This window comes from Uloborus diversus, chromosome 6 (genome assembly GCF_026930045.1).
Source record: "Uloborus diversus isolate 005 chromosome 6, Udiv.v.3.1, whole genome shotgun sequence".
NCBI lineage: Eukaryota > Metazoa > Arthropoda > Arachnida > Araneae > Uloboridae > Uloborus > Uloborus diversus.
Window position 1 is genome coordinate 80,474,586 of NC_072736.1, and position 26,686 is coordinate 80,501,271.

The following is a 26,686-nucleotide window of genomic DNA, read 5'->3' on the forward strand; positions in this document are numbered from 1 at the left end:
AGAGGGCTCTGAAAACCTCATGTTATTTTATAATCACCCTGTATATTTATGGCATGTATGCAAAATTGTAACTGTCATAATTGTAACTGCATATATACAGGTACAACTACAACAATTACGTAGAGTTTCATTTACAATTTACTTTACAATTCTCACTTAAAATATGTATAATTAGGATGTCTCGCATAAAACATGCAATACTACCTAAAGTTTTAGCCAATGTTTCATGTGGAAAACAGTTTAAAACAGACAATTCAGAGTAAAGAAAAGCAAAGATCCAACCACAGGCAAAATTGTATTCAGGAACGCAGAAAATAGCCCAGACACAAAAAAAACTTTTTAACGTTTTTAACTTTTCAATCTTTTAATGTTTTGCTCTTTTTAAAATTTACTTTGACAAGGAAAAAAACATTTTAATATATATACAGTTTAATATTTACAGCTACAATTTAAAATATGTACAATTGTGATGCCTTTACAATCCTGGCATAAAATATGCAATACTATCTAAAGTTTTAGCAAATGTTTCAGGGGGACAACTGTTCAACACAGGCGATTCAGATGTTAAACAAAGCAAGGGTCCAACAACACATAAAATCGTATCCAGAAGCACAGAAAATATCCCAGACACAGCAAGTTGGCCCTAAAGTAAGAGTAAGAACAATTTTTACCATCAAAGAACATGATCATTTAAATGTTATTTAAAACATGATTGTTTTTTTTTTTAATTTTTTAATTTATGCATTGATGATAAAAACTATATTATAGTATTTAAAAACAGTTGAAGCTCTGCACTAAAAATACGAGAAGTAAAATGTATCACCGTAATTAAAAGCATTGAAAATCTAGTTATTTCACCTTTCATGAACCACAGTCAGATCCGAATCTGTGCACCTGCAGACCCCGCAGTGCAGGGGGGAAGGGGGCAGAGTTGGTAAAGAAACCAGTTTTTTTTTTGGTTTAAACCAGGTTTTTTGGTTTAAACCGGGTTTATTTGCTTTAAACACTATTTGTAAGAAAAGCAATTTTATTTTAGGTAAATCATGAAGATTTTATCAATTAATTGTTAAGAAATGTTTAATATTCATATTTGTACTTAATTTATTTGTAATAAATTAAATAATTAAGAATAAAATCTTGTAATTTCATTTCTTCATATGTACAGATTTCTATAGGAGAATATTGTTTGAAAATCTTTAACTATTTTAAAAAATACAATACGTAAATGGGCCTAGGTATGAATAATCAAAGAAATAATTTACTATGATAGTTCAGACATTATTAATTACAAATAACCAATAATAAATTCTTGTAAATTAATATCCTCATAATCGTAGCTAGGATAAATAAAGAAGTAAAAGTAAAATCACGCATTCTCAAACATGGAAAATGTTTTTCAGTATCTACAAATGAATAAGTCTGATGTTCGCTACAGAACTTTAAAAATCAAAGGACTAAGGCATATTTTGTTCAAAGATTTTTAAAAAGTTACAAATCATGTAATTTATTTATCCAATGTATCAATAATAATATTATAGAAACAGGACAAGTTAGGTTTTAAGAAAATCATTATGTTTTCCATGCGACATTATTTCTCCTGGTTTAATGCATTTAGAAATATAAATTTTTCATCAAATAATAATAATAATAACAATAATTAAAAGCCTCAGTATGAAAACACTCTATTGACTTATATTAATAATGAAGTTGGTCATAAAAATTAATGTTTATTGATTCTCCCACCATTCATATGTGACACTTCTTTTATTATTAAAAGTTCTTTTAAATGTGAAAATTTGGCATTATATTTTTTTTATAAGAGCACCAAGTTTACATGGATATATTCTGTTTTCATAGTTTCATATATTTTCTTTTTTTGCTCTGACTGCATCGACTATGGGGGATGCAAAAAGTGTGCAGGTATAAGCACAATTTTATGCCTACTCTAAGTGTTCTTGGACTTCTTCAGTTTTTTTTTTTTATTTTTTTTCCTCGTTATTTAAATATTCTAGCGTTAAACTTTATATAAACTATGGATCTCTTTAATGGTACATAATTTATCACAATAAATCTTAAGCAATCAAGCAAATTAGGTAGTAAATGAAGTTTTGATTGAAATATGCTTTTTTAGACCATTTTGAAATGCAAAAGCGAAAAAAATTACGATAGTTGAATAAATGAAAAAAAGAGCTACTTGGACTCTTTCAACATGTAATTTTAAAAAAACTTTGTTGGTCTGCCTTGTATATTTATGTACCTATTAGGAAAGATGCATTGATTTTAAAAAAGAAACACTAAACAAAAGAAAAGCTATTTAGTAAACTCACATTACCTTAAAAAATATAAGTTTTTAAATTTATTAAATCTTTTAATTTATCTATAAAGCTTTGCTAGTTACTTTGCATCAATTAGATTTTACTCTTTGCACTAATAAGTAAAATTTATAAAAATATTTGGGAGAAAACGACAAAGTTTTTCAAAAAAAAACTTTTTTGAAAAACCACATGGTTTAAAAAAAAAAAAAAACACTTGGTTTAAACCAAACAACCCTGAGGGGGGGACATCCTTAAAGGGGGCTAAAAGCCCAAGAAGTTTTTAAAAAATTAGTACTGAGACTTATAACATTGAAAATATACGCTGCTGGCCTCTGGAGAGGGGACCTACAGATTTTCTAGAAGCGACCACCTCTATATAGCGATCACCTCCATTAACGACCAATTTTCTTAGGCACTGATTTTCTTCCCTGTCTACTCAATGTTGAAAATCCTCTAGGAGAGACCATTGAAACTAGAGATGGAACAAAGCTTTGGTCCTTCCACAGAAGCTTTGGCTTGGCCGAATCATGAGCTGTGATTCGGACGCTTCGACCTGAAACAACTTATATTGCAATTTTTTTTTTACAATTAAAATTATATTGAAAATATAATTTAATATAATAACATAATGTTGGAATCTTAACAGTACTTACTATTTTTCTTTCTTTTTTTAATCAATGAACTGTCATGCTTTTTTTCCTTTTTTTTTTTTTTTGAGATATTACATATTTAAAACAATCTTTTAAAAATGAAAAGGAAAATACCTCATGTTCTGTCAATCTTTGTCCAATTACACTAAGGGAATCTCCAAGAAGTTTCAGATATGCTGCAGCATCAATGGCTGCCGTTCCCAGAGATCCCGAGCTTTCCGACATGCTGCGAGATGAAATTTCATCACCAGAACTGGAAACAGATCGAGCAGTACCTTTGGGGCTGGAACCATTAGTTGGCCCAGTACTAATCAGACCACCAGAGTTTTTCAAAGCAAGTCTTTTTGCTTTTCGTCTCCAAGCCTGAAATGGATTTATAGGTGTTTTACGCATTCAAACTTTATAGAATACAACATCATATTCAAAGTTAGTGTATAAAAATAAAAAATGACACAAAAGTACAACAGGATTTTTGTGGTTTAATTTCATAGGAAAGAGAGCTCAAAATGTTAATTTTTTTTTTCACTGAAAAAAAAAAGAAATGGGAAGCATGATTTAAAATAGGCTCATCTCTATTTATATATTTTTATAAGCAAGTGTCTGAAGCATTGTAAAGCATCAGCAATGTCAAAGGTAATTTGTTTCCCAAAAGTTATATCTTAACACGTTGACTGCCACGTAATTTTCAGAAATCTGGCCTAAAATGCAAATTTGATTCAATCACATTATAGTATTAAAAACTCTAATTCTAGTGCTCTAATTCTAGTATCATCAAAAAGCATAAAACTTGAAACCATCCAGTAATATATATATATATATATATATATATATATATATATATATATATATATAAAAGTGTCCAACAAAAACAAAGCTATGTCGTATATGTACCCAAGCAAAAAAACGGCAAGAAACGCATTATTTTTGTCCAGCCTGTTAAGAGAAGCCAGTTCTTTATGTGAAAGATTGTTTTAAGAAGTTCCACAAACAATAAAAATATTATTTTATTTCTTAAGTTGGAGTTAATTTTTACAATTATATTTTTTGTTCATTTTTTAATAAATTTTCTGTTTCTGTAAGCCAGCATTGATTTTTTTGTTCTTTTCTCAGAAGAAATCTATCGATATTAGCACTGATATATGCAACATAACTTACTTCAAGAAGTTCCATCATTCAATAGAAGTGAATTCAAAATACATTCCATACATTTCAAAATTTGATATTTTAATCATGTACACAAGCATGTTATAACCTAAAAAGCATGGCAACGTCAACGTTTCTAGGCTGCTACATCAACAATACTCAGTTGGCAGCCCAGAGGTCCCATGCAAACGGCTGAATCCTCCAAAGTGGATCTGATATCATTTAAAGAGGAAAAAAATCATGAACTAAATTATGCTCTAAATTTGTATTAAGTACAAAACCGTAATTTACATCAAAATAAAATCGTCCAAAAGGTAGGAAGAATCACAAGCTTAGCTGGTTCTATTTACCCGAGAATACAGCATATATGGGGTAAATGGAAATACATAAATTACACAGTAAAAATAGCAAAGCAGGTGAGATTCCTGTCTAAAAAGTTTTAATAACCTTCCATACAACAAATAAAACAAGTTGAAATCAGTTATTTTGTATTTTCAGACCTGCTGAAGAAGAAAAGGTAAGAACACTAAACTTAACTCTTAGAATGTCTTCTTTATGTTGCCTAGTCTTCACCTCCTAAAAATTTAGTTTGAAAAATGATCACAAGTGTGGTAATACAGTTTGTTTTCATTTACCACAACTGACCCTATTGAATTGCATAGTTTCTAAAAAAAAAAAGATTTGTTCAAAATATTATACTAAAAAAATAACTGTACTGCTCTTGTAAATTAAAAATGTTTTTCGTTTATTTATTTATTTATTTTTTCGAGAATATTATTTCAAACGAAAAAAAACATTTACATTTCAATTTAATTTCACACCCTAAACTGTTCTACACCAAGCATTAAAATTTTTCAAAATCATCATGCAATACATTTTGTAAGATGATTTTATTTTTACAAAAATACATAAGTTAATTGTTCAGTAAATGTAGTTAATTAAAATTGCAATCGATTTTTTGAAATACAGAAACTCTTAAACCACTTGATATATTTACTTTTTTCCTTTATGACAAAGTGCAAAGAAAATGAACAAAGCATCCATTGTCCTTAAAAAGTTAGAAAATTCATTTGTTTATTTTTTGATACAGAATTCAAATAATAATAATAATAATAATGAGTTTTTGTAGTAATTTTCCTCAACAAAAACAGGAACTGACTTCACCCTGTCTACACACCATTTTTTCCTTATCCGGTAATGCTTGCCATGCTTCACCCATTTTCTTTCCAATATTTCCAAACCCTAGGAAAGAAAAGTTTTAAGCGACCAATAATTATTTTTAGCATAATTGAGCAACTAATGAAAGGACTTAGAACATTGATGCAACAAGTTAAAATGGAATATAGTACACAGCTTCAGGATTTTCAGAGAAATAAATTTGCTAGAGGAGTAAGAGAATTTTAAAGGTAATAAATTAGATGAGGATATAATTGGTGCAGAATAATGGGAAACAAGTTTTGAAAAGCCATGTTCATAAAAAGGTAACAAAACAGAAAGTCAACATAACTAAATGCACGAATGAGCAATAAAATTGCAGACACATTTTTTGGAGTTACATACGGCCCTTTTACCACTAAATAAAATAGTGAGCATTAGGATGAACATAATAAGAGTAAAAGAAATTAAATGATTTTTATCCCAGTTTACACAAAAGGGTTCCAGTGAAAAATGCATAATTTTCTAATTTACTTATACATGTATTAATATTAACATTAGTTATTTTTAATTTAATTAGTATTAATTATTACTTTAAGTAATAATTGTATTTTATTATAATAAAAGAGCTAAAATATCCTAAAGTCTATGCACATATCAGTCAAACATTAAATGAAATAATTGACATCCATTCATGAGCTTAGTAACATTGCAATAACTAACACTATGCTCAAATAAATGATCATTTTGCCATGCTTTTCAGCTTACAAAATTGGCATCAGAAATTCAAAAACTAGATAGAATTATTAGCATTTATTTTTTCTGATTAAATGCTAAAATTACATTCCAACTTCCATTTATAAGTTCCAGCAAAGTAAAGATATCCATTTTTGCAATTGAAAGCTGATAACGATGCTTAAACAGATGCTTCAACCGTACATTTTATTAATAACATTTTTCACAGTATCAGTTCTATGTAACCTTAGAATGTCTCATTCCAATTTCACTTCATTCCATAAAAAATAATGTAAGAAACTTCAAGTAAGCTTGTACTTTAATAGTAAACCAACTTATATAAGGTTGCAAATTACATGACATGACACCCTGAAGTCCCCGTGTTTGCAAACTACAGCAGTTTATGACTATAAATTGGATTAGGTTGAAATTTTGAGACATTTAAAAAAATAATCGATATTCTATTTTTGTTCTGATCTGACCCTACTTATTGAAGAACTGAATTTTTTGAGAAGTGTGGCTCTTGACAGAGGTTTTCCTCTTCAAATTGTTGACGAGGCTTTTTACAAACTCTCAACCCGAAATAAAACTCCAAACAAACCAAGGTTTTCTTCTACAAATTTTGTGATTTTACCATTATATTCAAAAATATCCCTTTGCATTTCTAGAATTCTTAGCAAGTTTGATTTTCGCATAATTTACAGACCTATAAATAAACTTTCTTTTACCAAACTGAAGGACCCAATCCAACCACTTGATCAGTGGGGCATTAATTGCCAAAGTAAAATTGGATATGTGGGACAGATAAGATGATCACTTAAGTTTTGTTTAAAGAAACATGAAAACCACGTTAAGAAACAGAAACTGAACAAATCTTCGATTGCCAAAAATTGTTGGGACACAGGGCATCATTTTGTTTTTTCGAAGGCCAAGATTATTTGCAGAACTACAAATGTAGGGGAATTAGATTTTCTGGAAGCTTACGAGCCTGAAGTTTTTCTGTTGGGAAAACGGCTGAAATGCGAAAAGTACCCGAAATATTTGGGTTATATCCTTGATCAGGAAATTCTCAGTTATGCACATATAAATAACTTGGTCCTAAGAAGCAAACAGAGACTGAAAATTTTAAAATATATCTCTGGCAGGACATGGGGAGCGGATGCTCAGACACTTCGAAATACTTATACTGCGCTCATTCGTCCCGTTTTGGAATATGGGTTTCAGGTATATTGGGCTGCCGCTGTCAGTAACCTTGAAAAACTGGAAAGGGTTCAGCTCTCTGCTGCAAGAATCATCACTGGCCTCCGAAATAGTTGCCCTAAGGACATTGTTCTGTATGAGGCTGACCTGCAACCTCTAGGACTCCGAAGCAGATATCTCCTGGCTAAATAATTTGCAAAGCTTCTTAGTTATGGTGACCAGAACAGGACCTCCAGTTATGTACGAAACTGGAAGAATAATCAACGCCTTAAGAGACAGAGTCCACTTAGCTTTGCTAAAAGTGAGGGTTTCCTTTTTAATGAAGTTGAATATGTTTCACTGACTTGTGGTCTGGATGCTGCCCCATCATTACATGAACGAGTTTTCTTCAAACCTCACTTGTGCTCGTACACCAACAAGAGCTCCCAACACCCGGAGTATCTTAGACAACTTGCTTTGGAGGTTATTCACCAAATCCCATGTGATGCATTGCAAATATATACTGACGATAGCAGGGGTGACGGCGCTATCTCCGGTAGCGGTGTTTATATCAGAGAAGGAAACGGCATTAAGATTTGTATTAAAAACCCCCGATTTTTGCTCCGTCTTCCGGGCCGAACTTCTAGCTATTGAGGAGGCTCTGAATTATTGCGTCACAGAGAGTGTCAGTACTGATATTTGGATCTTGAGTGATAGCCGAAGCTCTATTCAGCATCTGTCTGAATGGTGGAAACAAGGTGACAAAACGACTCTGAACATAATCCAACATCTAAAACACTTGAGTAAACGTCTCACCATTACTTTTCAATGGATACCGTCACATATTGATGTATTTGGAAATGAGATTGCTGATGGGCTGGCTCGTCAGGGGAGCCAAGAGATCTCTCCCCATAACGGATGCCTTTCTTTTTCATAAATTGCAACTCGTGTTAAGCAAAGCATCAGTTCCTCTTGGAGACAGTCCCCTATTCATGAATGGTACAAAGCATCCCGCCCTGGCGCTGCTTTACTTCGGGCAAGTAGTAGAGAACAACAAACTGTCCTAGCCCAACTGAGAAGTGGACACACTCGAGCACAGCAACATGTGGCTGGTATTAAGGTTTTCCCCTTGTGCCCAAAATGCAATTTGACTCAGGCTGCTCTCGCCCATATTTTCTCTTGCATCGGCTGTGACCTGAATCGGCTGTATTCCGACCCTTCTGCTGTTTTGGAGGGACTTTGTTTGCACGGCTTCATGGACTTGGTATGATGTTTCTGTCTGCCAAGTGGGACAAACAACAACAACAATTCAAATAATCTTTGCAATGAGTCTTTTGCGGTTCCAGGTCTCTCCAATCTTAATCGACGGGTTCGAATTTACATATTCTGATACGTCAAATCATGCCTCAGCACTCGCTGATATCTGATTGGTCCACCCCCCCCCCCCCGCCTTTGTATTCAAACTCCCCCACGACCTTGTTCCATCCCATTTGCTTGATTTGAACTGAGGAAGTAGGCTATTAACTATGAAACATGTTTGCATTTTAAACTTTTCAATTTTTTATATGTGCTTTTAAATGTTGTTTAATACGTTTACCTATTTTTTGCACAAAACTCATGCTTTTTAATTGATATTCTAATTGATTAGAACAAAAATTGCAGAATAAAATAAAAAAAATTTTTAAAAAGACTATGAAATTTTTTTTAACATTCTTAATACTTGATGCAAAAAAGAATAACACATTGTGAATGTGACCAATTCTGTTTAATTAGTTCACACTAACTTTTAACAACAGAATCAGTGCAAAGTGCCCAGTTTAATGTAAATTGTTTTATTATTATTGCTAAACTTTTAAAATGAAAATAAAAATTAAAAAAGGAAGGACAAAAACAAAACATAAGACACCTAAATGAACTCCAATAGAGAAACAAGCACTATGAAAAAATAAAAAATCCATATTATACAGTTATAATTCTTTTAACTTTGGCATCAGCACTACTTTGATGTAGCAAACAAAAGTGCATTAGGAAAAAAAACCCTTACCAATATTACCCATTGTAGAAGCTATTCGTTTTCGGTTTTCACTGCACCATAACATATAAGCAGTTAATGGTTTGGATTTACCAGCCTAAAAATTTAAAAAAAAAAAAAACATGAGAAAAATTTTCTTGGAGTAACATGTAATAAACAATAAAGTCATTGTGCATTGACAATGACTTAATCTCACAAATTTAATCAAGATTCATTAAAAATGTAATTCAGAAACATACAAACAAATATTGATTTTCTGAACAACAATGATGGCTGTACTTTTATGATTAAATGAAAAACAAATACAGTAAACTGCCGACTTTCTGCGGAATAGGGTGGCACAGTAACAGTGGATAACCGAATTCGAGGATAATCGGCAAACTAGATACAAACAATGCTAGTGTATGCAATAGCTTCAAAATATTAAAAACAATTGCATACATTTAAACTATAGCTAAAACAGTAACAGTGAATGTAAAAGATAATAAAGGATATCTCATTATTGCAAATGAATTACGCACACTGTCTGACCATCGATTACATGGAAAGGCTAATATTCAGTTTATAGGCGGAAATGGGCGTATCTATTAGTTTATAGGGGTGTTAGTTGGTTTGTTACAGATGTGCACTTTTGCCTCTCTATTATTTAACCTAAGTTTTGTAAAAATAAAAAATTTGCTCTCAGCAACATTTTTTTAATCTAAAGTATATTCGATTTATATTCTCCCGGCTAAAATTAATTGATTTATTTATTCACAACAAAGTTTTGAGCTTACCATTTTGCTTTTACGTTCCTGAACGGAATGAAAATATTTTCTTTTCTTTTTGTTGTTTCCTTGGTAACTATTTTTGTTTTCCCTTATTTTATTTTAGAGAATGCAATAAATGAATGAGGCACTAGTGACATTATAAAAAGCATGTATCAAAATCCCATCGTTATTTTCCCTTCTCCCTTGCTAGATTCATTCAGATAGAGTTGTCTTTACTTGGCAGATTGCCAAATTACACACAATCCGCAGTAAAACAGCACCTGTATGTGTGAGCAAATCGTGCAAACAGATTAACTGCGACAGATGAAACTAGGTTAGGTACACCAAAACCGCACAAGGGAGGGGTGGAAATTTTTCAAGATTGGGCAGTCATTTGTTTACGCACATAAGTAGTGTAAATCTAAAATTCAGTTAGTGAGGTGATTTGTTACCTTAAAGTTAGTGTTAGTCACACTGTTAGTGTTAGTAACGTTAGTTAGTGGGGTGGTTTGTTACGTTAAAAGTCAGTAAGTAGTGTAGACCTAAAGCAGCAAGTCGTGAAGATCTAAAAATCAGGTTTAACTGATCAGATTTTGGTCATCTTGGAAAGTTTGATATCATTAGAAGGGAGGGGGAGAAAGAAATAGGAATAATTAAAAATGGATTTTGCACTTGTTAAGTTAAAATGTGTTCTTTATCTATAGTGAATTGATCTTCGTAAAAAAGAAATTTCTTTGACAGTGTGAAAGGTTGCGGAAAAAAAGGCCGAGATTAAAAACCAAAAGAGATGAAAAGTTCATTCATTAAAAATAATTAACGATGTAAAAAAGCAGTCGAAAACTTTGTACTGTGGAATAAGTAAAATGACACAACGTACAAATAAAAGCAGCTAAAGAAGAGTTAAAAACCCAGCAAACAGCTGTTTCGGGGCTATCAAATGCAAGCTCCTTCATCAGTGTACTTGTTATACACTGTTGAAGGGACTTGCATTTGATAGCCCCAAAACAGCTGTTTGCTGAGTTTTTAACTCTTTTTTAACTGCTTTTATTTGTACTTTATATACTTTGTGTCATTTTACTTAATTAATGATGATTTGTGATCCTGTATTAATTTTTGAAATTTGGCAATTCATAAAAAAAAAGTGAAAACAAATCACTACTTTTTTCTCTTTACACACAAAGTTTTTCATTCTTAAATCTTCAAAGTTTATTAGCAAAAAAGATTTAAAAGAATCTTACAGGCTTTGTTGGTTTTGTAGTCCTGGCTTTTTGTGTTGGCATTCTTTTCTTTGGAGCAATTCCTCTCTTGGGAGCATATGACGGATCAGTCCTTAGTGGTTTCTTTTTCAAACCTGCCATCATTGTTTGTTTTCGACCTCCAAAAGCAAGCGAGTCATTCGATTCTTCTGCAATTACTAGTGCTGAATCACTTACTTCATCCTCACTATCAGGGGGCATTTCATTGTTATGATCAACAAATGCAACAGGAGAGTCAAACTACAGAAATATATTAGTAATTAGAGTCACGGCAAATTTCATTCAACCATAAATACTTTACATATATATTTCCCCAAAACAACTCATGGCAAAAGTAACCTTACCTTTTAAACAATAGGAGAGTATGATTGGAAAAAGGAGAAAAACAACCAATGTAACTTTGTGCCAGGCATCACATAATGAATTTCCATTTTAAAATCATAATGAAACAAATACATGTAAAGGAAAATGGCAATGAACAAAACTTTATTCCATCATTTAAAAAATTTCGTACTTATCACATTTCTTTTTTTGAGCTAAAAGTAATGGAAATTTACCTACATGTACCGAACATATAGGCAATTATTTTCTAACAGGACATCTGCAGCAAAAATTTAACCAACTCAGGATACTATTGTTACACACTTGGCTACATTACATAAAAGCTAAAATTTGAATTTAAAAAACCACCCATAATGACTCATAAATCCAGCAATCTATGGAACTCAACGGTAAAATTGATTTGAACACTCATTTGAAGTCAAGTTGATTTCAACACTTATTTAAAGTTTAGACATTGACTAAGCGATGAATTTTTCAATGAGTACACACATGAAAAATAGTAAAATAACATTATACTGAAGGAAGAGTAATGGAAATATATTCATATATATGTAGGCAATTAGATGAACAGGACATGCATTATAAAAATGTAACCAACTCAGAATGTTATCAAATTTTGGTGCTAAAAATAGGAACTTTGCATCAATTAGTGATTTTTTTTAGACTCATAAATCTAGAATGATAAGACACTCAAGAATATTGCAGTTTATAGCAATGGAGCAGTCAGTTGCATTCCTCTAAAATCTTTGAAAAAAAAAAATTCCTACTCTGTCAAGACTTATGAAATTAAGTTTCTTGGTGTATTTAAATTTGATTAAAAGTCAAATACAATGAAGGCTATTGAAGTTTTAAATACATTTAAAACTTTTTACTGTCTGTAGTGAAGAAAAATAATTAAAAAGTTTAAATTGTGAAAGTACTTAAATTAATTTATTTTCTTTAAAACATCTCAAACATTTTTAAAAACCCAAAAGTAGATTAAATTATGAGTTTAAAATAAAAGAAAAACATTGGGCCTAACCCAATTGGATCCGACGCGGCCAACCCTGCTTTAAGCTCTTAAGAAAAATATACTCACAGGTTGGTATGACTTTACAATGACTTTTTCCTGCTGAGAAGGCAAATGTTGCATATTTTGTAACAAATTTGATTTGCCATCAACATTTACATATCTTTGACGCATATCTGGAACATCGCAATCTGAATCTTCTGATGAGGAAGACGAAGATGAAGATGTCTCACTTGAAACAGAACTTGAATCTTAATGAAATAAAATGTCACGAAATAGATCAGTAACTAATATGAGAAACATACAAACAATTGAAATTTCCCTTAAAAACTGGAATGGAATGTTAATTATCAGATACAATCGGACCCTGATTTAACAAATTCAACGGGAGCGAAACTCTTATAAGTTAAATCGGGCTTATTTGTAACATCCGGGTGTGAAAAGAATTTAAAAAACTGCACTTACCTTATCTAAAACCCCTATTAAGGAACGGCGCCAAATTGTCCATGATTAGAAAGTGTACACTTTTTATTCAGCATTCCATGACTGATTACACGCTAGTTAATGTGAAATTTTAAACTATTGAGTAATAGATGTTTGACAATTTCCTCAATACTAGAAATAGTTCTTTTTCGACTTTATGGAGAGAAGAAAATACTGCGTCATTTGCAGCTTTATGCATGAGATATGCTTTTACAGTTTGCAGGCCATGTAAAGCATTTGAAAAAGTAACACATTTTGTGGGAGTTTCATAATTGCTTTCTGCATCAAAATCAATATTTGTTAGTTGCCCCCTCGCCCGTTAAAAATGGCTGATATCAAGAAAAGTCTTTTCCTGCTTCAGACAATATGGATATAACATTTCGAAAACAATCCATTATTTTCTTACTCAAGTTCACAAAAAAAAAAAAAATCGGTTGTTAAAATAATTCGTTAATTTTGGGTTTATTATTCGGTAAATAGGGGTTTCTGCCTTCATTTTAGTCAGGGAGGAAAAATTCGCTAAATCGCGAAATTTGTTAAATAGAGGTTCATTACAACGGGGTTCGACTATATTACATTAAGAGTTCAAATAGATTGGGATAAAGAAAATATTTCAGAAGTCCAAAAATACTTGGCTTAATTCCTTTTGAACTGTTTCAGAAATGTTAAATTAACTATTTACTTATTTATTCTAAAGTACAGGAGTTAAATTATAGGCCAGTGGTTGGGCAGTGAAAAAAGGTCGAATACGGAAGTAATTGGTGGAAAGCTGGAAATTGTTTTAATTTATGCCGTATGGGTCTGTAATGACCATACTAAGTTTTCCCCCTTCTACTAAGTGAGCTTTCGCCACAGCGTCCAAATTAGTGCCAAAAAACACCTGTTTTTTCATTAGTGTTAAAATATCTCAAAAATGGCTCTTAAAACGACCAAAAATACAAGCAGGTTTCTTGTAGAGCACAAAATACTGAACAAAATGAGTACCTACAACCTGCATTTTTGTTAAATATTAAGCTCACAACTCTATTTCAAAAATTGGCTTAAATTACTAATTACGCGCTTAAAGTCAGAACGCACCTCGTTCCTACGCTCCCTAACGTAAAAAAATGGCAGGAAAACTTTATTATGTTCATTATTGTAATAGAAATATATCGTAGGTGGAATAAAGGTACGAATGAGAAGGAAGGAAGTTGAAAGTAAGGAGGGAGGGGGGGAAACGCGTATCCAGGTTAATTATGCTAACCCCTTCCCACTCCCACCGGTTCTCCCTTTCTCCACTGAAATACCTTCGTTCCCTCCCTTCCGTCCACTCACCCCTTTCTTAGAGGCCGAATAAACCTTTTTATGCTGATATTTCTCCCATTTGCTAAAAATTCCGGAGGGTGGTTTCTTAAAATCGAAGTTTTAATGCATTTACAATGGGAAACTATTATACAATATATTTAAAAAAACAGCTTTTATGGCTAAGAAGTTGTTTAATTATATCACCCTCTCAATAATTAACGATTCGTTTTGACACAATAACCATTTAAAAAAAACTAAAAAAGCGGGGGACGACATATTTACCGTTAAGTTTGTTATAATGTTTTATAAATTCTTCGTGGATTTTCCTCGAAATCATTTAAAACCTATCATTCAGATACAGTAATGTTCTTTTTTTTTTTAATATACATAATAGCCAGAATATTTAACTCAGAATATTTAACTGTTCTTGCGAAATAATTTAGCAAGAAGGAATTCAAAATTCTTAATATTGAAAATGAAAGTTCATTGTTGCCTGCTTACATGCTATATCATTTTGAAAAATCCCCATAAGTTTGCTGTGTAATACAATAACTGAAATAAATTTAATCAAATTTCATGCATCTGAAATCAAAAACTGAAGATACGATCTAGTTTATTCTTAAAACGATGTTTGCAATGTGCAATTATGAAATAAAACTCTAGTAAACTTTCCAGCTGCAATATGCAATCGAAAATCTTATCCTGAATAATTGGTAACAGATCCTAAATTATCGACGAACTTGACTGCAAGCGTTGAGATAACAGAAAATTTGGTGTGCCAGGCTTGTAGAGTGAATTAAGATTTTTTCTTAGAAATGGTAACATTGAGGGGAATTAGCGACTTCCGGTTATACATTTATTTTTTAGCTTGAGGCAAGGACGAAACATCTCATATAGAACACAGGCCTATACACAGGTAGGAATTGCTTTTTAATAACTCATAGAGTGTTCATCTGCAGTTCATCAAGAATCACAAAACATATATAACACCTGGTTTCCCTAAAAATGATTTTTGCAGCGTTGGAAGTGCTTAGTGACCATAATGTCCTTTGCGTTTTGTACAGACCATTCTTGCTCTCTTATGGCAGTAATGGTGTGTGTCAGAAGCTGTTCTGTTGAAATCTATCCCATTCGAACAAAATTAAATACCGTTACTTAAAATTTATTTTAAAAAAATGAATGTGTCGAAGTTCTGGGGAGGAATTTACCCAGGACACCCTCCCCCCTCCCCTCCTCCGTGGATATGCCACTGAGTTGCTGTATTGATTTCGAAGTCAAGTTAACTCTGTGCTTGCGTGAGTGAACTTTTTGAGAGGAACATGGCTGACTTGTGCGTGTTTTGCGATAAATCATACACTGAAGGTGATGTGATTGAAGTCAAAGAACGTGGTATTCAAAAATTTGTTGAAAGCAGCCATAGAAGAAGAGACGGAAAGCATATCAAATTCAAAGAGCTTACAATGGTGCAAGTGCATATAAAATGCCAAAAATCCTACACCAGGAGCCAAAGTATTATTGCTGCCGAAAAAGAAAAGGTAAAAGTTTGCATAACGCGACAATGACCAAACTGACACTGACATTTGCAACACACTTTCAGCGTCAAGAAAAAAAATTAAGTTCATTTAACTGTTTATTTTATGTGTAACAAAATTGTTTATGTTAAATTTCATTAAGCTAGAAAATTATTGTAGTTTTTATCACAATTCCACACAATGTGAAACTTTCACATGTTGTCAAATGTTTTAGCGATGCTCAACGTATCATTTTAGGTGACCCATATGTATATATTGCATTTTACTTTTAATATCTAATGTCTTTCTTTATTTAACGTAAGAAAATAAGAGCTGTTTTGAAATCTGGAATGTTGCCCTTTGTACCTCACGTTTTCGTAATTAAATATATTTTCTACAATTACGTGTCTAGTACCTTTTTAATTACTCTTATCTGTGTGTTAATTTGATCAATATTTCATTTTGCACTACTAGAATGCAAAAATTGAGTGTTCATTGAAATAAGTCTGACTGTTTATTTATCGTCAATAGTTAGATAAAAAGAAGATTACTTTTTATGAGTGATATATGAATACTGTTTCGAGTATAATTTCATCATACATACTCTGAGAAGCGAATTTTGCATTTCTGAACTTATTTTCTTTTATACTATTTTTAATTTCTTAGAAGAATTACTTTTAAGAATTACTTAGATATAAAAGCTGTGTTGTTAAATATATTGTATAATAGTTTCCCATTGGAAATGCATTAAAATTTCGATTGTAAGAAACCACCCTCCGGAATTTTTAGCGAATGGGAGAAATTTCAGCATAAAAAGGTTTATTCGGCCTCTAAGAAAGGGGTGAGTGGACGGAAGGGAGGGAACGAAGGTATTTCAGTGGAGAAAGGGAGAGCCGGTGGGAGTGGGAAGGGGTTAGCATAATTAACCTGGATACGCGTTTCCCCCCCTCCCTCCTTACTTTCAACTTCCTTCCTTCTCATTCATACTTTTATTCCACCTACGATATATTTCTATTACAATAATGAACATAATAAAGTTTTCCTGCCATTTTTTTACGTTAGGGAGCATAGGAACGAGGTGCGTTCTGGCTTTAAGCGCTTAATTAGTAATTTAAGCCAATTTTTGAAATAGAGTTGTGAGCTTAATATTTAACAAAAATGCAGGTTGTAGGTACTCATTTTGTTCAGTATTTTGTGCTCTACAAGAAACCTGCATGTATTTTTGGTCGTTTTAAGAGCCATTTTTGAGATATTTTAACACTAATGAAAAAACAGGTGTTTTTTGGCACTAATTTGGACGCTGTGGCGAAAGCTCACTTAGTAGAAGGGGGAAAACTTAGTATGGTCATTACAGACCCATACGGCATTAATTAAAACAATTTCCAGCTTTCCACCAATTACTTCCGTATTCAACTACCCAACCACTGGGCTATTAGGGTGATTTCTGAATTAAGTACAACCTCATGAAAAAAAGTCATTTTGACATTGAAATTTATATTTCCTCAATTATTTTCTCATTGACTGACATGTTTAATAAATTAATGTAAGAGAGCAGAATGCATGTCATATTTGCCATCATTTACAAAAAAAAAGGATTCATTAAGGTATTTCTCAATTTTACATTACTCTAATTCAATAATGTGTTTTATTGGGAGAAGTACTAACTGCTCAGGAGATGAAATCTGAATTTTTGGAGGAAGGTAATTTCTTACAAATGTTATTAATACAGTACAAAATTTTGAGAAGGAGAAAAGGTTGCAACATTTTTCCCACTATTTTAATTTTTCTCTCTCTTCTCCACACATGTGGAGTTGAATGTTTTTTTTTTTTTCTATTTTTATATAAATTCATATGATTATTCCACAAGTAGCTGCTGTTCTTAATGCTGAACCAGCATGAAATACACCATTTACTCAAAAAAGAGAATCAAATATTAAAAACCAAACCCAACATTTGGGAGGGGGAACACATCTATGTGTCTGCTATCAGTTTGCTAATTTGAACTTCATTGAGTTATTTATTATTGTTACTTTGTTACACAAAGGTATCTATTCGTTTCAGTCATTGACCTATTTTATTGTTATTAACATTTTGCTTTGCATTCATAGTAGGGGAATATATAGGGGTATGGGGCAAAGTGAAACAGTTAAGACAGCTGAGCTTTTTCAAAATGAACAAATTGGAAATTTGTTAAGAAAATTACATCACATGAAGAAGGAACATTGTGTTTTGTAGTAAAACTTACATGACGTTTTTTATTTTTGGCAGTAAATTTGCGCCTTCAAAAGGAAAAAAAAATCACTTTTTCTTTCAGGGGGCAAAGTAAAAAATTAAATATTTTTCTAATGAAATACTTTCTATTCTATTATAAAAAATTTTTTTGACTAAATGAATCAGAAAATAAAAGGTTGAATCAATAAATGAAACAATATTGAAGCAATAAACAATTTATTAAATTAACTAATTCATGAAGAAAAATAAATCCCACCAAAAACATTCTATAAAAAACTAGCCAAGTCTCGATGGAGCTGCTTGTTTATCTTTAAAAAGTAATGAAATCTAGACTTCCTTACTGCGGTTTCTTTATTATTATAGTTAATGTTGTGTGACTTGGCTGTTAAACATTCTTTATACGTTAGTGGGTACAAGTCAATTTTAGTTACACGTTTTCTAAGTGGCAATTTTCCATCGTCAATGGGTAGCTGTCCTGGTGACAGATTGGTGCAATGGTGTCATGGAGCACCTGTTTTTGTACCCTTTAACGGCCAAGTCACACAACACAGCATTTTATTCTTAACTGGAATAGAGTACATGTGCTACTTAAATTAAAATATTACCAGATTGGTGGGAAAATAAGCAGAGTAAATATTTCACTATTTCATTTTGTCCCACATTCCTCTACTATTTAAACAAACATTTTGCTAAAACAGTACAAACTTAACATTTAGGTTATTGTTTAGAGGTGCATTGATTATTTTAAGTTTAAAAACATTGAAATTATTACATTAGAGTTAAAATTACTATGAATGAACTATCTACATCAGATCCCCACGAATAAAGCACATCTATTTTTGCCATCACAAATTTTACTAGTTTTTTGGTAGTTATTTCCATTTTTGGCAAAAACCTTTCAACCCCAGTATGGAGGTTCTAATGTATAATTTGTAAGTGCGTCTAATATCCATGCTATTTTCAAAGCTAGAAAAAATTCTTAGTGAAAATCTAGTCAGACTATGCCCGTCATTTAAGCAATCATTGGGGAAGGGGTCAATTCAAGCCCGAGATTTTAAAAAAATGTTTTTTTTTGGTGTTTTTTTAATGCTGCGGAGTTGGAAGGAAAATGGCCAAATACGACTCCTGGATTTTGAAATGTCCAACTCCGACTCTGTTTTTTTTTAAATTTATTTATTTTATCAATTTCTCCCAGCATGGGACAGGAGAAAAACCTCTTAACAGAGTTTGATTATTAAATCAATGAAATTTTCACGTCGTGTTTTATTGTTCACCAAAGATGCATACAATGTTAGAAATTCAACTTGAAAATCAAATTTTCCAATAGTTATGATTTTAAAAGTGAGATTAATTAAAAATCCACTTATTAAAAAACTGAAAAGGATTAATTTGCTCATCTTTAATGTTTAACAAACATATAGATGTTGATCAAATCATGGGCTTTCAATTTTGAAAGTAACTTGACAGAAAAAAAAAGCCTTTTTTGCAAAGTCAAAAAACCTTTCTTGAGAGAGGGAGGTCTGCTCCGGGAGACACCCCTAATTAATTCCAGAGTTTATCAAAAAATATATAAACACTTAAATACTTTAATTTTGAAAAAAATCTCCACTAAATCTTAAATTACATTTCATCTATAAAATTTAAACATAAATAGTGCACTATTTTGCGGAGAGAGGCCGGGTACATGTACGTCTGGAGCAAAGTTTTAAACAAAATGCGGTGGTATACAGCTTTGAATGAATGGCTTTTACTCTATATTCCCTTTTTATTTAATTTTTAACTTTAATTTTATTGGCTGCTTTAGAGTTAACCTTAATTAGAAGATTTAAAGATTAACTGTATGTATTAAATCTTGTAACCAAGAAATCATATACTTATTTTATTTCATACGTTTTATAGAGAATGAAGCTTATAGATCAAGTCTTGAGACTTAAAAAACAGATATATTTTACCCGATTTTTTGTATTCGTGCTTTCGCCACAACACTTATTTGAATTTACAGCACACCCTCAGAAGTTTCCTCCAGAGCTACGGGTCCCGAACTGCTAATGGGATACATTCATTTTGCTATTTTATAACTGAGGTTGAAGCAAAAAATATATAACTTTTATCTATAAGTGATTAGTGTAAATGTTCGGCAACAAAAAAATTTGATGACAGCAGCTAGTTAAAGAAAGTAAAAAAACAAGCCAACTAGCGGGTCGACAAAAGTACCTATTACAGAAAGTGGAAGTAGACAAAGAAGCCAGCTAGTTTCCAATGGCAGTATTTTCTTATTCGTAAGGCTTTATACATAAATAAAGCCAATTTGTAGTCAATTTTTTTAATAAATGTAAGGAGAATAAGTGAAAATTAGAGATAAAAAAGCTCAGAGTGGGAAAGTTTTCCCAAGGACTATGACTACTTAACCTTAAAATCAGTCTGACTACGACTCCATAGCCTTAATTTTTTTTACAGACATGTGACAGAAACAGGATGAAAAATACTGAAATTACTAGGCTTTGTGAACTAACACAACACCGTTAGTATCCTGTACTACACCTGAAAGCTCTCCCATGTATTTTTGCATCCGCGCAGCTGACTATTTTAATTGGATGCATCAAATTAACAGGAACATGTTGAATTTAGATTCCAATGTCACTTTTTTTCTGCACACAGTATTTTGCTCACTCAAAAAATACAGAATTCAGTAAGAATACTGAAAATTTTCATGTTTGTTTTCTTATAAAATGCATTGAATATATATCCTTTACACCCCTAGAAAAGTTTGAAATGACAGGCATGAGTCGGACTGCTCTGAATTCCACCCCCTGCTAAAATATCGGAGAACTAACAGAGTGCGAAAGGTGGCTAGCAAACTTTTATTTAATTATTTATTTTTTGAATGCATAATTTTAGCTATAAGTTATTTTGAAGAAGGTTTTTCAATAAAATTTTTCCTTAGAAGCTAAGAAATTTCTGCAAAAGAAATAAACTTGTAGGGTTTCTCTGGAAAAAAAAAAAGCTTGTGAATAATTTAAAATTTTACCCGATTCTTTTGAGCCATCAGGAGAAGAGTCCCGATACATGGGACGCTTCATATCTTGCTTTGTTTTCATTTGGTTCTGAAAAGGCAATTTTGTCATAGAATGCTGCATTTCAACCTTTTTCTTGTTAGTAGAAGGTATGTTAAGTGAAATTTTTGGTATTTTAATAGGAGCAACTCTTTTATCATCATACTCATCCGAATCATCCATTCGAGGTTTTTTCCGAGCCTTTCCCTGCAAGTCAATCTCATTAATATCAAAATCTTCCATCTCCTTAACTTTTGCAGACTTCTTTAGTACTCTACCAGATCTGGAAATCTGGGGCACATCCATTGCTAGAAAAGATAAGAAACAATGAATTTCAAACATTGAGCACTGTTAATTTAACTTTTCACATAATTGAAAGATTATCAAGAATTACTTTAAGCATATTTTTTGCCCTTTTTACCCCTCCCTCCTCATGTAAGAAAAAATAAGCGGATACTGTCAGCCCTGCTTAATCGGGTAACAGCTAAATGAATATCCTGTTTATACAAATAAAACCTCTCGGAACTGAATATTTCCCCATAGTCGCAATGCTTGAGATCCCTGCTTAATATAGTACCCGCCACTAATAAAATCACTGGATTATAAAATCAGCCGCTTTTTAAAATCAAATCTGGGAGAACAGAATCAATGCAATACCAAAACATGTTAAATCATCCTTTAATAAAATCACTATCGCCATTTTGTAAAATCAGAATTTTGGACATCACACGTAAAAAATTGATAAAGAAACCCCAAGAAGTAAAGGAATTGGTCTCAGAATATGAGGATATCTCAGCACAAAATTTGCCTCTTCAATGAATGTTAGAAAAATGCTTGATGATATACGATGCACTTTGTAGCAAAGAAAATATAATGTTGAACGTTGCAAAACATTTAGTAAACTCACAAACGATATTGAATCTTTACTCTCCGATTCTGTTAACCAAACTGCAATACGCCAATATTTTAAGCCTTTTGTGTATAAAAAAAAACCCTCATGTTTAGTTAAAATGACAACTGTCTTTTGAAATACCAAAAACAAAAATAAATGACATAATTCATTGCATTTTTTAAAGCATTAAACTTCAAAACCTTTCATTTTTTCAAATGTAGGTATGCCGTCTTATAAAATCAGCCACTTTATAATATCAAATTTCCTGAAAACGAATGTGATTTTAATAAGCGGCAGGCACTGTAGAATAATTTCCTCGGATGTTAGAATAACATTGATCAGTTTTTGAAAATACTTTTATAGAGAAAAACTTGGAGTGAACTAAAAATAAATTAAGTAAGAACAATTATTTACTTATAAACATAAATAACATGTTTCGCGAACATCAGGCAATAAAACAACATTCACATTCCATAAAAACATTTTTACAGTTTTTTTTTTTTTTTTTTTTTGTCGTTATTACAAAAAAGAAGAAAAAAAACAACAGATATTGCTGTCAGTAATTAAATTAAATAACACAAAGAAATGTACACATTTCAGACGATAATTAAAAATTAAATGTAAAATGAGGCAGACAAGAAGAGAAAAAAGAAGCTAGAACAGTATTTCCAAAAGACCTTGAACAAGCAATTTACTATCATGGACTTTTCAAAAAAGGCGCCAAAACAAAGATTCTAAAGCTGTAGGTCACATTTTCTAATTTTCACACATTCTAACAAACTTAAATATTATACTATTTTATTATTTACATAGCCTATTTTCAAAAAGTTTTACTAATAACATTAATTACTTCCATTATATAGCTATTATTAAGTTTTAAGACAAATTTCATTAATTTGGAAAGGTAAAGAAAATTTCCCTGCTTAATCAAATAATATTGCTTAAACCGACAATATTCAATTAAGCGGGGCTGACAATACTAGAACTCTTGCTTATACATAAGTTATTTAATTTTTTACCCTTTGCTCCCTTGTAAGAAAAAATGGGCCAATACTAGGACTCTTGCTTACGTAATATTCTACAAACTTTGTCCCTCCATATTTTTTGGCAGGAAAACACAGTTATCACCAAAATTACATTATCAATCTACGAATTCATAAATGGACATTACATAGGTTTTGAATAAAAAAAATATATATACAACCACTTCAATGCTTATTGCATTAAAAATTCCACCGAATACAAAATGGTTGATATATATTGTTATTGATCTTATTGACAGTTAAGAAAGAAATGCACTAAGCCCTAATTTAATTAATAGGTTTGTCCTGACACACAGGTACTGTAATGATAAATACGACTTTTGTATTGTTGAGTCACAACACGCATTTCAGCAGAGGGGGCTCTTGTTCTTGCGGAGCCCTGGGTGGTGACGGATCTAGAGGATCAAGCCAAGGGGCTAGCCCAGGGTTGCAATTTTTGGGGAGGTGATAAACTCATTCGATATAAGTTTTCTCGTTGAAACTCGTCACAAAAGTTTGATGGAAGATGGCAAGGGCAGGGGTGATAGCGTGGACTCAAGCTAAATTTCCTGAAAAGAGTGAAATTTTCTGAAGCTATGAGAAAGCTTACCAAAAAACCCACTTTTTCCATTGTTTGAAATCAGTTGCAAAAGACCTTTTCAATAGATTTTTTATTTTATTTATTTATTTTGTAAATTGAATATCTTGCATTGTTTAGGGGAGAGGGGGGCACCTTTGAACAATTTTTTGAGAAATCAACATATTTCTTATTTAGATTATAATTATTAATGTTTAAATATTTTATGATAAAAAGAATGTATTTCTTTATCATATAAATCAATATCAAAATTTTTACTGATAAATTAAATATGATACAAAGCTTTAAAATTTGTAAATATTTCTGTTCAAATGTGCCCCATGTAGGGGCACCTTTGAACAAACAAAATCAAATTTTATCAAAAATCATACCTTTAAGAATTACAAAATGATAATAATAAAATTAGAACATTTTATTTAACTGAAATTAAAAATTTATAACTATTTAATTAATTTTATATGAATCAAAATTGACATCAAAGCAAAATGTTGTAACAGCACATAAGGTCCCTCTAGAAATCTGTGGTTGTGGCAGTTTTTTAACTATATCTTGGAAATCTACTGTGCTGATGTCTGATGCTTCGGGAAAGTAAAATTTATTGCTTTCCTTTCTGCGAAGAAACCCGACATTAAATTCAGTTTTATCTTGCAATTGCTGCTCAATTTGACCAACGTAATGAAGAACGGTTCATTTAGTTTGGAATTGAACTATAATGAAATCGTTGACATGTAAATCTTCTAGAACAAGAGCTTCTTCCTCTTCATCTGTATCCAAAATAATATCTTTAAAATTGGATTTTTTTTATGAAAGACATTTTTCTCTAATAGGAATAATGGCAATATGCAAAAGAAAAAACAAGAGTAGTAATTAAAAGTAGTGTTTATATATCAGTAGAAATTTGATATTAAAAAACAGACTATTCAGTAATTTGTACGTCTTCATTTTCATAGATTTCTTTTAAATCCAAAATAAAATAGTAATATTTAGGTGCATTTATAACTCTTTTCTTCTAAGTTTCATTTGTTCAAAGATGCCCCAACTTTTCTGTTCAAAGTACCCTATCATATGGAATTAGGTATTAGAACAATTTACTCAAGTAGGCTTAAGAATAATAACAAAATCTAAAAGTTAAAGCTAAAATTTATCTTTAAATATTGTAAAATCATTTAGAATTATAGAATTACAGGTTGTTTAACAAAAACCATACAACTTTATTTTGAAAAGTTTAGATTTCAGAGAGAAAAAAACACATACCTTGCTCAGACAATAGTATAATGCAAATTGAAAAATGATCAAACTTGGCTTACTTTTCTGCAGTGAAACAATAGTAATGTGCTGCGATATACATTAAAAACATAACATTTTTTTTAAAGATAATATTTACAGTGTTCAAAGGTGCCCCCCCTCTCCCCTACATTACGATCGCAGAAACCAAACCTTTGATAGCAATGTTAGCGAACAGTTTTGAAAACATGCTAGGTGCTGCAAGTTATGATAATTACCTTAAAAGTCAAAATGAAAAAGATGGGGGAAAAAACCTTTTTCTTGGCTAAATAATAAAAAGGAGCAAACAAACCTTCCATCTTCACAATATAGCTGGCAGAGTCTTCAAGAACTAGGAAAACGTTAACATAAAATTGGAAATCTTTTCAAGTTAAAACTTCCAAAATGCACCTATAGTAAGAAAAAATATCCTAGAACGAAAACATATATCAGAAATTATCTGCTAAATAACATTTCTTAAAGTAAAATGTCATGCACCAAATGTTTAGAAGTTCAATAAAGATACAATATTTTTCATATCATTAATAAGTTTACAAATACTTATCGCCAGCAAATCTAAATAATCATTTAGAAGTACTTACAGTCCGTATTTCACTTTTAACAGCTTTCATCCGTTTCAATTTATAAAACATATAAGGTATTGCCAAAAACAATTAAAATTTCCAACGCGAGTGCTATAAGGTCGGAGTGGTAATTGACTGGAGATGAAAATTGGTCACGTGAAAGCTGAATTTTGATTTATCCTTGCATTGTTTCGTATCCTTTTACATTTAGCAGAAAGGTTTTAAAATGTCAATATATTGCACATGATTCGCTTTTAGCACGTACTTTGCCGCATGCACAAAGTTTCTTTCAGACGGTTTGCTCTGCAGAATAAAAATTAGGTGGGGCAAATGGCATATTTAAGGGGCAAAAAGGGCACCGCCACTCAGACTTCGAAATAAATTCAAAACTGCATATTAAAATTAATAAAGCATATTTGTGAAAAAAATAGGGATCTCCGGGGACGATCCCCCAGAGATTGAAATTACTGTTCAAGACGCAGTTTAAACGATGTTTTGGAATTAAAACCGATAAAAACAGTATCTCGTGTCTGAGATACTGTTTTCATTCACTTCAATGAAAGTTGGAGCAATAATAAGACTATATAATATTTTTATGGCCTCAGCTGCTCCGAAAACTAAATTCTGCATTTACCAGGATGCTCTGCATTCTCCGAGCTTGAACCGTTCATAAAAGTCCTTGAACCTCTCTTCCGAACATCAACAGAGATGGTGTAAGCTGCAACCTTCGCAAATGTTGGACTTACTACTATAGATTCACATTGTAAATCCTCTTTCTCTGCTTATGTACCACAATTTCCTTAGTTTGATTGCTCATATACTAGTCAGGAAATCCTTCTCACCTCTCCCCCCCCCCCTCTGCAAACGAAAACCTAGACTCGCACTCTCTCTTGCTATATATGTGTATTTGAAAAAAAAAATGAAAAAGGCTGCCAAACACCCTCTCCCCTATTTTTTTTTTTTTTTGATCTCGCGACAGCCTTGTTAAAAGAAAATGCTTTTATTCTCTTCAATGAAAGTTAGGGAAACTAAAACTATATAAGATTTGAATTTTGAAAGTGTCAAAATGTATGTTTAACATTACAGTGACCGATTTTTTTCTATTTCTACAATCATTGTATGTTACTCCAAGCAAAACTAAAATGTCTGAAGCACATTGAGTTATTATGTAAAATATGCGCATTGGCACACACACATAT

At 31.7% G+C, this 26,686-nt stretch overlaps 1 protein-coding gene across 1 annotated transcript; it reads right to left on the reverse strand.

Moving 5' to 3' along the window:
- Positions 1-25,533, reverse strand: LOC129224061 (HMG domain-containing protein 4-like). Its single transcript, XM_054858462.1, has 9 exons — positions 25,506-25,533; positions 25,217-25,334; positions 21,104-21,436; positions 12,635-12,816; positions 11,197-11,454; positions 9,222-9,306; positions 5,286-5,350; positions 3,080-3,328; positions 1-643 (listed from the first exon to the last, which is right to left on the reverse strand). The coding sequence occupies exons 2-9, from the start codon at positions 25,221-25,223 to the stop codon at positions 476-478; spliced, it is 1,347 nt and encodes a 448-aa protein (XP_054714437.1). The 5' UTR covers positions 25,224-25,334; positions 25,506-25,533; the 3' UTR covers positions 1-475.
- Positions 25,534-26,686: the final 1,153 nt, after the last annotated feature.

Bases quoted from the DNA above. Each gene is read 5' to 3' on its own strand.
- LOC129224061 (XM_054858462.1), bottom strand. The intron at 9,307-11,196 runs GTAAGATTCTTT...TTAAATTTTTAG, and splicing joins CTACAAAACCAACAAAGCCT to GCTGGTAAATCCAAACCATT. The intron at 3,329-5,285 runs GTGTGTAGACAG...AATCCATTTCAG, and splicing joins TACCGGATAAGGAAAAAATG to GCTTGGAGACGAAAAGCAAA.